A 15312-nucleotide genomic window follows, 5' to 3' on the forward strand; every position below is an offset into this window, starting at 1 on the left:
TGTGAGGAAGAAAATAGATTTTGGAAGTTATGAGAGCTGTAGAGAGTGAGTTGAGCATAGTTTGTGATTTTGAGGGCCTCTAAAAGTATTAAGGCAGTGGCAGCTGCTGCACGCAGACATGAGGGCTAGGCTAAAACAGTAAGGTCAAGTTGTTTGGATAAAAAGGCCACAGGGTGTGATCCTGGTCCTTGTGTAAGAATTTCGACTGCACAGCCCTGCACTTCAGCTGTATGTAATGAAAAGGGAATGAGTGATGAGTTAGGGAGAGCTAGTGTGGGAGCAGCTTCTAAAGCTGTCTTCAACGAATGGAAAGAGGAGTGGGGAAAGGATTTAGGATCTATGGAGTCAGCTAGGTTTCCTTTTGTGAGTTTATATAATGGTTTTGTTAGGATGGCAAAACCAGGTATCCAAAGGCGAAAGTGTCCAACCATGCCCAGGAAGGAAAGGAGTTGTTTTGTAGAAGGGGTTGGGGTTTGAGAGATCAGTCGGACATGATCTGCAGGGAGAGCACGTGTGTTTTTATGAAGAATTATGCTGATATAGGTAACAGATGAAGAAATTTGGGCTTGACTGAAGTAATGGGGGCTGTCTTGCGGCATTACAATGTGAAGTCTTGCGGCAGTACAGCCCAGGTAATTTGCTGGGCCTGATGGGTGTCAGGGTCAGTCCAAGTGAAAGCGAAGAGAGGCTGGGATGAAGGGTGTAAAGGAATAGTAAAGAAAGCATGTTTGAGATCCAGAACAGAATAATGGGTTGTGAAGGGAGGTGTTGAGGATAGGAGAGTATATGGGTTTGGCACCACGGGGTGGATAGGCAAAACAATTTGGTTGATAAGGCGCAGATCTGAACTAACCTGTAACGCTTGTCCGGTTTTTGGACAGGTAAAATGGGGGAATTGTAAGGAGAGTTTGTAGGCTTTAAAAGGCCATGCTGTAACAGGCAAGTGATAACAGGCTTTAATCCTCTTAAAGCATGCTGTGGGATGGGATATTGGCATTGAGCAGGGTAAGGGTGATTAGGTTTTAATGGGATGGTAAGGGGTGCATGATTGGTTGCTAAGGAGGGAGTAGAGGTGTCCTATACTTGTGGATTAAGGTGGGGAGATACAAGGGGAGGATGTGAAGGAGGCTTTGAACTGGGGAAAAGGGTGGCAATGAGGTGTGGCTATAGCCTAGGAATAGTCAGGGAGGCAGATAATTTAGTTAAAATGCCTAGACCTAATAAGGGAGCTGGGCAGGTGGGGATAACTAAAAAGAGTGCATAAAAGAATGTTGTCCAAGTTGGCACCAGAGTTGGGGAGTTTTAAGGGCTTTTGAAGCTTGGCTGTCAATACTTACAACAGTTATGGGGGCAAGGGAAACATGCCCTTGAAAAGAAGGTAATGTGGAGTGGGTAGCCTCCATATTGATTAAGAAGGGGACAGACTTACCGTCCACTGTAAGAGTTACCCAAAGTGTCTGTGATGGTCCAGGAAGCTTCCAAGGCAACTGGACAGCGTCAGTCTTCAGCCGCTAAGTCAAGAAGATCTGGGAAGGAGTCAGTCAGAGCCTTGGGCTGGTTGGACGGTCCAATTTCCAATGGGGTCCCATACAGATGGGACACGGCTTAGGAGGAATCCCGGGCTGCAGACATTCCTTGGCCCAGTGACCAGATTTCTGGCACTTGAAGCAAGTTCCTGGGGGAGGTGGTCCTGGAGGAACGCCTGGCCACTGCGGTTTAGGCGTTTGGAAGTTCTTGTGTGCTGGAGATGTGGCTGGGGTTTCTCTCACAGTGGAGGCAAGGAATTGCAATTCAGAAATACGTTGCTACTTGGCTGCCTCTCCTCTATTATTGTATACCTTGAAGGCAAGGTTAATTAAATTCTACTGTGGGGTTTGAGGGCCAGAATTTAATTTTTGGAGTTTTATTTAATGTTGGGAGCCGATTGGGTAATACACTGTATATTGAGAATAAGACAGCCTTCTGACCTTTCAGGGTCTAGGGCTGTAAAGCATCTAAGGGTTGTTGCCAAATGGGCCATGAACTGGACTGGGTTTTTTATATTTGATGAAAAAGAGCCTAAATGCTAACCAGTTTGGGAGAGGTCAGATAAATAAAAAGGAGCATTAACCTTGACTATGCCTTTAGCTCCAGCCACCTTTTTAAGAGTAAATTGCTGGGCAGGTGGGGGAGGGCTAGCCATGGAACGAAACTGTAAGCCAGACTGGGTGTGAGGAGGGGAGGTGATAAAAGGATTATAGGGTGGGGGAAGCGAAGGCTGAGGAAGAATTGGGACCTGGCTCAGCCTGGTGAGGAGCAGCCTGGGGAGGAAGGGAGAGGTCAGATGGGTCCATAAAAAGGGAAGATTGGAAAGACTCAGCAATACTTGGGGTTGGGACTGAGGGGACAGGTGGGAGGGAAAGAAGGAAGATTTGGGACAAGTTGCATTGGGAACGGAGACTAGGGAGAGACTGATGTGTAAAAGAATGCCTGGACATCAGGCACCTCAGACCATTTGCCCATTTTACGACAAGAATTATCTAGATCTTGTGGGATGGAGAAATTGAAAGTGCCATTTTCTGGCTTTTTGGAACCATTGTTGCGTTTGTATTGGGGTCAAGCGGTATTGCAGAAGAAAATAAGGCATTTAGGTTTTAGGTCAGGTGTGAGTTGAAGACGTTTTAAGTTCTTGAGAACACAGGCTAAGGGAGAAGAAGGAGGAATGGAGGGTGGAAAGTTGCCTATAGTGAAGGAGGCAAGCCTAGAGAAAAGAGATGGTAGAGACATGGAGAGAAGGGATGGGGGTGCTTGCCCCCCAGGAAAGTGGAGAGGAAAGAGAGGGTAGAGACATGGAGAGAAGGGGTGGGGGGGTGCTTGCCCCCCAAGAAAGTGGAGAGAAAAGAGAGGGTAGAGACACGAAGAGAAGGGGTGGGGGGTGCTTGCCCCCCAGGAAAGTGGAGAGAAAAGAGAGGGTAGAGACACAGAGAGAAGGGGTGGGGGGTGCTTGCCCCCAAAAAAGTGGTGGTTGCCACTAAGTGTGAAGGATCAAGGAAGGCGTCCCCACGGTGATCAGACACCTCTGAAACATGGGTGAATAATCAAGCAGGCATCCCTGCAGTGATTAAACACCAAGGGAAGACTGTCTTCCTGCGTCCGTGACCGGCGCCAGAGTTTTGGGTTCACGGATAAAACACGTCTCCTTTGTCTCTACCAGAAAAGGAAAGGAACTGAAATTAAGAGAAGGGAGAGATTGAAAGATGGCGCCAAGATTGAAAGGAGAAAGAGGTTGAGGGATAGTGAGAGAGGTTGGAGAAGAGAGTAAAAAGAGGCCGCTTACCTGATTTAAAATTGGTGAGATGTTCCTTGGGCTGGTTGGTCTGAGGACCCGAGGTTGTAGGTGGATCTTTCTCACAGAGCAAAGAGCAGGAAGACGGGATTGATCTCCCAAGGGAGGTCCCTTGATCCAAGTCATGGCACCAAATTTCACTCGTGTCTGTGTGAAGAGACCACCAAACAGGCTTTGTGTGAGCAATAAAGCTTTTTAATCACCTGGGTGCAGGTGGGCTGATTCCGAAAAGACAGCGAAGGGAGATAGGGGTGGGGCCATTTTATAAGATTTGGGTAGGTAGTGGAAAATTATAGTCAAAGGGGGTTGTTCTCTGGCTGGCGGGGGTGAGGGTCACAAGGTGTTCAGTGGGGGAGCTTTTGAGCCAGAATGAGCCAGGAGAAGGAATTTCACAAGGTAATGTCATCAGTTAAGGCAGGGACCAGCCATTTTCACTTCTTTTGTGATTCTTCACTTGCTTCGGGTCATCTGGACACATATACGTGCAGGTCACAAGGGATACGATGGCTTAGCTTGGGCTCAGAGGCCTGACACTCAGTGTAAATCTTAAATGTATTGATTGCTGTTATTATGTCTCCCTAAAATGTGTAAAAGCAAGCTGTACCCCGACCATTTGGGGCACAAGTACTCAGGACCTCTTGAAGCTGTGTCATGGCTGTGTCCTTAATCTTGGCAAAATAAACTTTCTACATTGAATGAGACCTGTCTCAGATATTTTGGGTTCACACATTTGACCTAAAAATTCCTGAACGCAAGTTGGTATACTTTTTACTAGTGTAGGAGGCAGTGCTGTACATTTGTCCTTTGCATTTGATAGTAGAATTTTTAGCTGTTTTTCTTTTGCTAAACTTTTCACCATCAGCAATGCGGTTGTTGAAATTTTAATGCAATTGCCTCTGTGGCCCTTATTTTCACTCACATCTTCTAAGCACTGTAAGGGGCATTGAAATGAAGACAGCCGCCACTTAATATATGGTTGTCAATAGGATTTCTTCCTGACCGTTTATGCTTTCATGACATTAGGAAACTTCTTTGTTGCACTGGGCTTGGGAGAGGTAAGAAGATACAAATTTCTTTGGTAGCAGGTAGTGCATGACGGTGTGGTTTGGAGAACAAGAAGAGATAACCTTCTTTGGTTAAACGGGGAAGACCAGACTGGTAGGCCCTAAAATCCTTTTAAAAATCATTAACATTTTCATTGTTCCCTTGGCTTTCTGACCTGTTACACTGCATACCTTCTATCCAAATGGAGATTCTGTCGGCCCAAAAGATCAAGCATTCTTCCTTAGCAAGATGCATTTCCTCCTGCTGGATCAGCTGTCTTTCTGTCAGAAAGGCAGAACTGGTCACTATTTTCCCATTATTTGTTTGGGTAGGGAGTCCGGGAAATGGGGAGGGCTATGCAATATATAGTTTAGAAAAGCTCTCTCCCTCTGCACACACTTTTAAGATTCATTTTTGTCTTTGCTTCCATTTCTTTCATTCCTATTGCTCCATGGGCAACCATGGGCACAGCCACTGGCAATATCATGATTAATTATTCTAGGAAGCCTGGATAAGTTGAAGTGGTTGTTATAAACATCTAAACTTGAAATCTATTTTGTTTAAAGCAAAGACTGTGTTTGCATGCACCAAGGGAAAAGCTGGTGGTAGAAATTGCTGTACAATTTGCCTCTAGACTAGTGGGAAATATTCTTTTTGGGAAATAGGACAGATCAAGGTGGTTTTTCTCTCCATGTAAAGCTGCTATTGGAATAACAACTTATCTTATTTTACAGTCCTAAAGTAATAAATAAAACATTTATGGCTTGGAGTAAATAGAGAGCATCCCATTACCTATAGTAGCAGGCATGTTCTTATTCTTTTTAAGCCTCAGGCAGAGTGACATCAGCAGATTTTTTTTCATTTTCTAATCCAGAGCCTTCTAATTTCTTTCTGTCAAAGAACCTGCATTTTAATACTGAGCAGATCTGCAGGGACCCTTTTTGATATGACTACGTTTTGTAGCATCTCTTTTAAATTGTATTTAACTTCAGTTCTCAGAAGACAGCATGGTGTAGTGGAAAGAACATGGGCTTAGAATTTATAGAGTGTACTTTGTTTTTTTGGTTGGCTTGGAAATGAGGTCTTCGGTTCACATTCAGATTCTTGACTCATTAGTAATCTGGAATTTTCTGATGACCACACTCAGAGTTCTTCTAGCTACAGGGCCAGTTCTTGTGGTGCTTCTTGGTGTGTCAAAAGGAACTCCCCGCTTAGCCTCTTTAGAGGGTACTTCTTCCATTACACTACACACCTACACACCCTGGGAGCTTCTTGATCTGGTAACGTTTTTGTGCGTTTGGAATTTTTTAGTTTTTCATCCTGTACTACACCATAATGACTCTTACCTTTGCCCTTTGGTGATCATCACACTGGAGAACCATCCCCGCTCATCTGTGCTTTCAGAATGCCAAATCCTCATACAAAGAATAACCTTCAGTTTCTCTTGCAGGACAAAGCATGCCTGTCTGAGCACAGTGAGTCAATCTCTCCTGTTCAAACATTTGCCACTTATTTATTAAACAAGTATTTACCAAGTACCCTCTATCTATGAGTGTGTGCTGTGGGCTGTGGATGAGAAAATGGTGAATTATCCATGATTTCAAGAAGTCTATAATCTAGGAAGGAAGATAAGAAAAGCAGTTTTTGTGTGGTGGGGTAAGGGCATGGGTTGTATTGTGCTTGGCCTTTTCTAAAAAGGAAGGGATAAAATGATCCAATCCTTGAAGATGTAAAGTTTGTTGTGTCTCTTAAGAACAGCAAAACATGCAGTTTGCCAAGAGCAGAAGCAGCATCAAGGGGGAATGGTGGAAGATAAGGAAAATTTTTCCTCAATTATCTACCTGATTTTTCCTTTGACTTTCAAATGAAGTACAGGGTCATTTTATTTGAGACTCATTTGGTATTCTCTGTCATTGTCCATGATCAGGGTATCTCTTCCTCCTACTTTTCACCCTACTCGTATAGATCATCATATTCACTCTCATTCCTTCTATCACCATATAGCTAAGATTGCTATACAGAACTTCAGACCTGCGTTTCCAGCGGTGGCCTAGACACCTCCACCTGGGTTCTCACCCCATCTTGGATAGACAGACCCAGAACTAAGCTCAGTTTCCTCTCTCTCACACCTGCACTTTCTACTTCATTCCATCTCTGTGAATGGTACTGCCTTCCAGCAATTGCTTAATGCGGGATGTGGGCACTATCTTTGACCCCTCACCTTTTCTTTAATTCCCACCACCCTCAAGTTTACCTCCTGAATATCTGCTGAATCTGTCCTCTTCTCTGTATCCCCTCTGCCACCATCCTAGTTCCAGTCATCATCACCGACTGTCACTGAGGGAGCCTCTGAAGTTTCACTAGATTCAGTCTTACCTCTGAGCAATGCCTTCTTCACACACTGCAGCCAGAATAATCCCTCCAAAATGTAAACCTGGTCACATCAATTCTCTTAAAACCTGTTAATGGCTCCTTATGGCCCTTAGGATAAAATCCAGATTACTTAAATAGCCGAAAATGTCCTTGGTGACCTGGCCTTTACTGGCTCCTCCCACAGAGTGTGGCTTCCAGCTGTCCCGAACTACTTTCTCTTTCCTAAATTGGCCATGTTCTAGCACTTGCAGGCTTTGACATACTGTTTCTTTTGCCTAGATTCTACTCCCTATTTTTGCCTGGCTACTTTTTATTTTTCCCCTAGATCTCAGCTTCAATGTCATATCCTGTAAAAAGCCTCTAATTCTCTCAAAACTAGGTTAGATGCCCCCCAGTATGTGCCCCTTTTATGGATTACCTAAAAGTGAAATTGCATCATGATTACCTGTTGAATTGTCATCATTCCCTACTAAACTATAAACTTCACTAGGACAGGGAATGTTGGGCTTATTCATCAGCGTGTCCAAGACACCCAGCACAGTGCCTGGCATATTATTTATCAAGAAACACGTTTTACTATGCCACCAATATTTACCAAGAGCTGTTCTTCTTTGCCACTTGATCCTAAGCTTCTTCAGGGCAGGACCAAATCATATTTGTGTGCCATAGGCAGCACTTTGTGTTAAATGAGTTTGTTTCAACAACTACCTTCAGAAGCATTATTGCACCTGACCTTTTAAAAAATATTATGTGAATATAAATTGAAAAATTTAAATTAGATGAGACTATGCAATTTAAAAAATGTGCCATAAAACATACAACTAAATGAGTAATTGCACATTGAGTATTGTCTGAAGTTTAGAAGAAAAAGCATCTGCTTAGGGCCAGGCTGGCATGGGTCTGAATTCCGACTCTACTGTTAGCAGAAAGGGGTCCCACTCCAGACCCCAAGAGAGGGTTCTTAGATCTTGCACAAGAAAGAATTCAGGGCGACTCCATAGAGTGAAGTGAAAGCAAGTTTATTAAGATAGTAGGCCAGGCACAGTGGCCACACCTGTAATCCCAGCACTTTGGGAGGACAAGGCAGACGGATCATGAGGTCAGGAGTTCAGTTCAAGACAGCCTGGCCAACATGGTGAAACCAATACAAAAATTAGCTGGGTGTGGTGGTGCGCACCTGTAATCCCAGCTACTTGGGAGGCTGAGGCAGGAGAATCACTTGAACCCGGGAGGTGAAGGTTTCAGTGAGCCGAGACAGTGCCACTGCACTCCAGCCTGGGGGACAGAGTGATACTTTGCCTCAGAAAAAAAAAAAAAAGTAAAAGATTAAAAGGTTGACTACTCCATAGGCAGAGCAGCAGCATGGACCACTCAGGTGCTTATACTTGTTACTTCTTGATTATACGCTAAACAGGGGGTGGATTATTCATGAGTTTTTTCAGAAAGGGATGGGCAATTCCCAGAACTGAGGATTCATCCCCTTTTTAGACCATATAGTGTAACTTCCAGATGTTGCCATGGCATTTGTAAACTGTCATGGTGCTGGCAGGAGTGTCTTTTAGCATGCTAATGTATTCTAATTAACATATAATGAGCAGTGAGGACACCAGAGATCACTCTCATCGCCATCTTGGTTTTGGTGGATTTTGGTCGGCGTCTTTACTGAAGGTTGTTTTATCAGCAAGGTCTTTATGAGCTGTATCGTATGCCACCCTCCTATCTCATCCTGTGACTTAGAATGCCCAGCCTCCTGGGAAAGCAGCCCAGTAGGTCTCAGCCTCTTTTTACCTAGCACCTACTCAAGATGGAGTCACTCTGGTTCAAACGCCTCTGACACTACCACTTAGTAACTGTGTTTTTGGGCACGTCACTTTCCTTCTCTGAGTCTTGGCTTCCTGATCTGTAAAATGAGAGTATTTTCTGTTACCTGATAATGCCTACCTTGCAAGCTTGTTACAAAGATTAAAGGTTTATGAAAACAACTGCCATAGTACTTGGTACAAGGTAGTTGCTCTATGAATTTTAAGTTTTGTCTTTTATTCTGACAATGCTGATATTACTGAAATATTTTTGGAATTTCTTTGCTGAGATAGTTTTCAGAGCTTGCTATAGATCATCAGACTATCTCAATGGGAGAAATCTTTTTTCTTTGAGGATGTGTTTGATTTTTAGGAATAGTCGGGTTCAGATAGCAAGATCAAGATGGTTAACACCATTTTTGATATTAAACAAAGTTAAGTATGTTTTTTTTTTTTTTTTTTGAGACGGAGTTTCGCTCTTGTTGCCCAGGCTGGAGTGCAATGACGCGATCTCGGCTCATTGCAATCTCCGCCTCCTGGCTTCAAGCGATTCTCTTGCCTCAGCCTCCCAAGTAGCTGGGATTATAGGCATGTGCCACCATGCCTGGATAATTTTGTATTGTAAGTAGAGATGGAGTTTCACCATGTTGGTCAAGCTGGTCTCGAACTCCTGACCTCAGGTGATCTGCCCACCTCGGCATCCCAAAGTGCTGGGATTACAAGCATGAGCCACCGTGCCGGACCCAAAGTTAAGTATGATTATAATGAGATTTTCTTTTGTAATATCAAAATTGGTACATATTCGGGCTCTCTCACAGGTGGCATTGACAGGATATTCCATTTGGCACATTAAATTCAGGGAATTAACTATCACAAAATCTTTTTATTTTGAATAGCATTCTGATAAATTAATCAAAATTAATAAACTCAGAAGAGCTGAAATCTTTAATAATATATTTAATCACAAGCTAATAATCAGAATTTTACTTCTAGCAACAAAGAACTTAGGGGAAAAAATGATCTAAGGTGCTACCCCATATTCTTGTGCATATTTGGGGCTATTGTCTTTTCAGCTAGGTCCATGGAAATCAGTGTGGCTGAGCTATGGCAAGGGTGATGTTCTTTACTAATCACCCAGAGGAGCCTGTTGCCTTTTGGAGACCTGTCCTTCATAGTAGAGGAGGAGCCTGGAAATGGGCAGGATATAGAGATGGGATTGTAGCTTTTACAGAAGCATAGAGGGCTTGTGCAGAAAAATCCACAGGGCGAGTTTGTAGGAGAGATTGGAGGTACAAGGTAATTAGTCTACTAAAGGAAAGCATTGAAAGCAGTGGCGGGGGGGAAGCACAGTCCGGAGAGGCTGGAAGCTGCGTTCCCAGGGCCTGTGCAAGTTGGACTAGGGGTCAGCACAGTCCAGGGGGAGGGTCAGTGACAACGCCCAGGTTACTATGAGGAACCTCATATTATTTTGTTATCCAGAGGTTACTGTGGGTTCAGTGTTTTACCTCTTCATTGTAAATAAGGTCATAAATGCAAATTATCCAGTAAGCTATAAGGAATTAGTGACATGTTAATTATTTTCAAGATATTTCGCTAGTTTCTACCCTGAATTTACCTCATCTTGTAGTATATTTTTGTTGTTGTTACTGATGTTAGAATGATTCAGTGAGAGCATTTGATTGGGAGGGATGCAAGAAGAAAAGTGAAACATGAATATGTGTTATTTCTTGTGGGGAGTCATTCAAAAAAACATGAATATTTGTGAATACTGGGTGCGGAGGAAGAGAAGGTTGCACAACGCTCATTGCCACCTGGGCACAGGGGAGCAGAGTCAGTTAAGCCAATGGGGACTGGGCTGACTTGTGCTGGATTTCACAAGGGATGAGTCTCCTGAAAATCTTTGTTATCAAACAGCATCAGCTTTTGGGGTACTGATGTCATGATAATTTCAGTAAAACATGGTTCTTAGGTTTTTTGTTTTTTTTTTGAGACAGAGTCTCGCTCTGTAGCTCAGGCTGGAGTGCAGTGGCGTGATCTTGGCTCAATGCAACCTCCGCCTCCCGAGTTCAGGCAATTCTCCTGCCTCAACCTCCCGAGTAGCTGGGATTACAGGCATGCACCAGCACGCCTGGCTAATTTTTGTATTTTTAGTAGAGAGGGGGTCTCACCATGTTGGCCAGGCTGGTCACAAACTCCTGACCTCAAGTGATCCGCCCACCTTGTCCTCCCAAAGTGCTAAGATTACAGGCGTAAGCCACTGTGCCCTGCGGTTCTTAGGTTTCTGATTTCAGATTCACAGCATCCATACTTCCCTGTGGATGGTGTTCTCTTAGTGAAGCCGCCTGGTTTGTGAACTTTAGGGGTTGTTCTGCAGCCTGGCTATGGAATCACTGAGCAGCAGCCTTTGACAGCAACTCTGGTAAAAAGCAAAGCTTGCTTATTGTTTTTCATTCACTGTAAATGTCAAATCACCCAGAGGAGCCTGTTGCCTTTTGAATTACTGTGAAAATGCAAAATTTAAAGTTTTCAATGTTATAAAAAAAGTCTAGAAAGAGAATATAAGCAAAATAACCTTTTTTCAAGTTTTTCTATAAATTGGTTATTGTTCATCTTTTCTGGGTATTTGATTTCTTAACTTTTGTTAACCACGTTGAAGTTACTATCTTAGCAGTGCCAGCAATGTGCATTAGCACAAGCTCTTAGATGAAGATTCTAGAGCCCCGTAGGTGACTGGAGCCATGTAAAATGCTTTTATGATAGAAACCTATTTTAGAGACCTTGATGTTAAATAGGTGATCACATTCCGACAGAATGCTTTCGTTTTTGGAAGCCAAAATTTTGCCTCATGACGAAATTCTCCATTTATGATTTATTGTCTGACAGTGGTGTAAAAAACAAGTGATTTAGATAAGACAGTAGAAGAAGAAACAACATCAAATTTACTTGTGGCAAATGACCTAATTTCCACTGGGTAAGAAAAATGCAGGCTATGTATATTAGTTTTCTGTTGTTACCTTAACAAATTACCACAAATGTAGTGGTTCAACACACCACAAATTTCTTGTCTTGCATTCTGTGAATTAGAAGCCCAAAGCAGCTCTCACTGGGCTAAGACAAAGTGTGGCAAGGGCTATGTTCCTTCTGGAGTTTCTAGGGGAGAATCCTTTTGCTTTTCCAGCTTCTAGAGGCCACCACATTCCTTGACTCTCTTCAGAGCCTTCTTCCATCTTCACAGCTGGCAAGGTTGCATTTTTCTGACCATTTTTCCATAATCACATCTGCCTCTGATCACAACTGGGAAACTCTCTGTTTTGGTTAGATTGTGGTTAGATTGGGCCTATCTGGATGATCCAGGACGATCTCTCATGTCAGGGTCCTAAGTTTAATCATGTCTGTAAAATCCCTCTTGCCATGTAAAGTAACATATCCTCAAGTTCTGAGGATTCGGATGTGGAAATTTTGGGGGGATGCGGCATTATTCTGGTTACCATAATATGGAAATATTTAACACAAACTTTCATTCAGAGGATATATTTTTCAAATGTGACGATAAGTTGTTATCAGGTTTGTTTTGTTTTTTTTAGCTGAGTCTCGCTCTGTCGCCCGGGCTGGAGTGCGATGGCATGATCTCAGCTCACTGCAACCTCTGCCTCCCAGGTTCAAGCGATTCTCCTGCCTCAGCCTCCCGAGTAGTTGGGATTACAGGCCCCCACCACCATGCCCCGCTAATTTTTGTATTTTTAGTAAAGAGGAGGTTTCACCATGTTGGCCAGGCTGGTCTCGAACTCCTGACCTCAGGTGATCTGCCCACCTCAGCCTCCCAAAGTGCTGGGATTACAGGTGTGAGCCACCACGCCCGGCCTGTTATCAGGTTTTTAAGGAACTTTCACTAGGATGTTTTTAGAGAAGAGGTGCCTACATTAAAAAATTAAAAAGCTCACAAATTTTGTTTGGATCATAATCTATTAAAGCTAATGATTATTCTCTTTTGCTTACTTTGATAGTGATAACCTGCTAAGGAGAGCAGCCTGTCAAGAAGCTCAGGTAATACTATTTAATGTGATAAAATTAAGCCCCTCCTTATCTTCATTGTGCAGAAAACTTAAGCTCTTTCAGGGGACTCGCACAGTGTCTTGCATCTGTGCAGTTTGGCTATTTTTTAGCACTATCAGGATGAATCACGCTGGGAGCCAACTCTGAGTAGAACTCCAGGAAGTTAACCATCTGGTGAAGAGCAGTTCTGACGCCCACCCCTGTAGACTGTTTGTTTCTGGATTGGTCCCAAGAACACAGAACTGGACTGGTAGAAGCTCTGGGAATTTGTTTGTGTCTGCAGTTGTCTTTGTAGATCTGGCTAACCCCTGAATCATCCCTGATCCGAATAACCCCCAAGGATATCAGTTCAGAACAAGTGTTACCTCTAAAAGTCAAATCTTCTTAAAATTGTTGATTCATATTTTTAAAGCTCATCTCCAAGTTCAACTGATCCATATCATGTACACTGTTATATTCCATGAGATTTTACTTAAATATTCATTTATATGGCTAATTATAGCTGGATTATAAATCCTTTCAAATATAAGACAGTGTTTTTGCCCCCCCCCACTGCAAAAATGTACATTATACCTTGCAGATGAAATTCTGAGACTGAGTTGCCTTTTTGTTTTGTATCATTTGAGCTTATGATGTCAGAAATACCAAAATAGAAACATGAAAATCAAAAGTGGCAAATGTGTGAGGCATTTAGTAATAGAAGTAGGTGGCAGACCTCATGTTTGTTTCTGAAATGTTTTAATGGATGACAGTGACAATAGATACTATAAATTAATTCCTCTCTTTAGCAGTTGTTACAGTATATACTATAATTCCTCTTTTTAGCGATTGTTATCTAGCTGTTCTAAACCTGTGTTTTACGAATTTGATTACTTCTTTGTTTAAATCTATTATCTTTCATATGGCTCTAAGTTGTTTTAGAAATCAATTCAAATAAACTTTAATATTAAATTAAAGATGATCCCCGTCCCAAGCCAATCATTAGCGACTGGAAAATCTTCCTGGAGTACAGTGGTGTGATGTTGGCTCACTGCAACCTCTGCCTCCTGGGTTCAAGCGATTCTCCTGCCTCAGCCTCTTGAGTAGCTGGGACTACAGGCGCACACCACCATGCCCAGCTAATTTTTGTATTTTTAGTAGAGATGGGGGTTCTCTATGTTGGCCAGGATGGTCTCGATCTCAACCTTATGTTCCACCTGCCTTGGTCTCCCAAAGTGCTGGGATTACAGGTGTGAGCCACCACACCTGGCCCCTTTCTTTCTCTCTTTAAGGAAGAGTAGACCTGTGTGATTGTAGGGCCCTCCCTTTCTTGTTGAAAGTAAATGCCTCCACCTCTGTTCTAAATTCTCTCTCCTCATACTTTTTCAGGGATGATGTTCCTTTAGTTATTTTCTCCTTCTCATGTATTTCTTTCTTTCTTTCTTTTTTTTTTTTTAGACGGAGTCTCGCTCTGTTGCCCAGGCTAGAGTGCAATGGCGCAATCTCAGCTCACTGCAACCTCCGCCTCCCAGGTTCAAGTGATTCTCTTGCCTCAGCCTCCTGAGTAGCTGGAATTACAGGCACATGCCACCAAGCCTGGCTAATTTTTGTATTTTTGGTAGAGACGGGGTTTCACCATGTTGGTCAGGCTGGTCTCGAACTCCTGACCTTGTGATCCACTCTCCTTGGCCTCCCAAAGTGCTGCAATTACAGGTGTGAGCCACCTTGCCCGGCCTTATTTCTTTCTATTCTAATTCTCCACTTCCCCTGCATGTTTAGTTCCTTCCATCTCACAAATGGAAGTGGATTCGTCCTTATAGCCTCAGCTGGCTAATTTTCGTATCTGTGTACTTCCTTTTACAGTCTAAATTCTTGAAAATATGATATTTAATAACAAATCTCACATAAACTTAATGTAGTCTCACATAAACTCCTTAGCTCACTGCGAATCTGAGATTTGATTTGCAAGTAGGTACAAACTTTAGACACTAAGAAATGAGGGCAAGGAGGAATAATCTTACTACCATAGGTGTGGAATCTGGTAGGCCAGAGAGAATGGTTAGTGATATCATTTCTGCCACATTCCAGAAATAGTATAGATAGAAAAAGGAAAAATTACAGTATTTGGAGATTTAGCAGCAAAATGTTAAAGTCTAAGTAAGAATGAAAACAGAATAGAAATTATAATGTTCCAGAAACTTCTTACAAAGAAATAGTCTGTCTTTTTCTCTACTTCAGAAAAAAAGTATTTTTGTTCTTGTTTTTGTTTTTAAAGCAAGCAATAGACAATAATAAGAAAGACTCCAAAATGAACTGTCAGGGAGATAGATTTACAGTAAGTTATTCAATAAAAATTATTTGCATTACTTTTTTTCCTCCTCCTATCTTTACTTTGTACTTCCATACTAGAATTCTGCTTTCTTGATTCAGGCCTACTCCCACCATTCAAGACCCCAATTTTTGCCCATTTTGGTACTTTCCTATTCTTATTCTTTTTGTTGACCATCATTTCCAATTCAGACATAATAGCAAGAGTTCCCATTCATTTCTCATTTGGACTCCTCACATCTAGTCCTCTGCCTTTTAATTCTGCCTCATCCTTGATCCTCTCTTTGGAGCTTAGAGAGGCTTTGGAATTAGAAGATGTATATTCCAGGCTTGTAATTGATCAACTCTGTGACTTTCAGGAACTTAATCTTCCTGATTCTGGACTTTCTAATCTGGAAAACTGAGATTATT

General features: G+C 42.6%; 1 protein-coding gene across 2 annotated transcripts in view; it reads left to right on the forward strand.

Annotated features, from left to right (window-relative positions):
• The window catches only part of AGK (acylglycerol kinase), a 103117-nt gene that overhangs the window by 29222 nt on the left and 58583 nt on the right, over nt 1–15312 (forward strand). For both annotated transcript variants that reach the window (NM_001131400.1, XM_009243295.4), the window contains exon 3: nt 12546–12585. In NM_001131400.1, the coding sequence (NP_001124872.1) occupies nt 12546–12585 (40 nt within the window). The remainder of the gene's footprint in view (nt 1–12545; nt 12586–15312) is intronic.

Source organism: Pongo abelii, chromosome 6 (assembly GCF_028885655.2).
Source record: "Pongo abelii isolate AG06213 chromosome 6, NHGRI_mPonAbe1-v2.0_pri, whole genome shotgun sequence".
Classification (NCBI taxonomy): Eukaryota; Metazoa; Chordata; class Mammalia; order Primates; family Hominidae; genus Pongo; species Pongo abelii.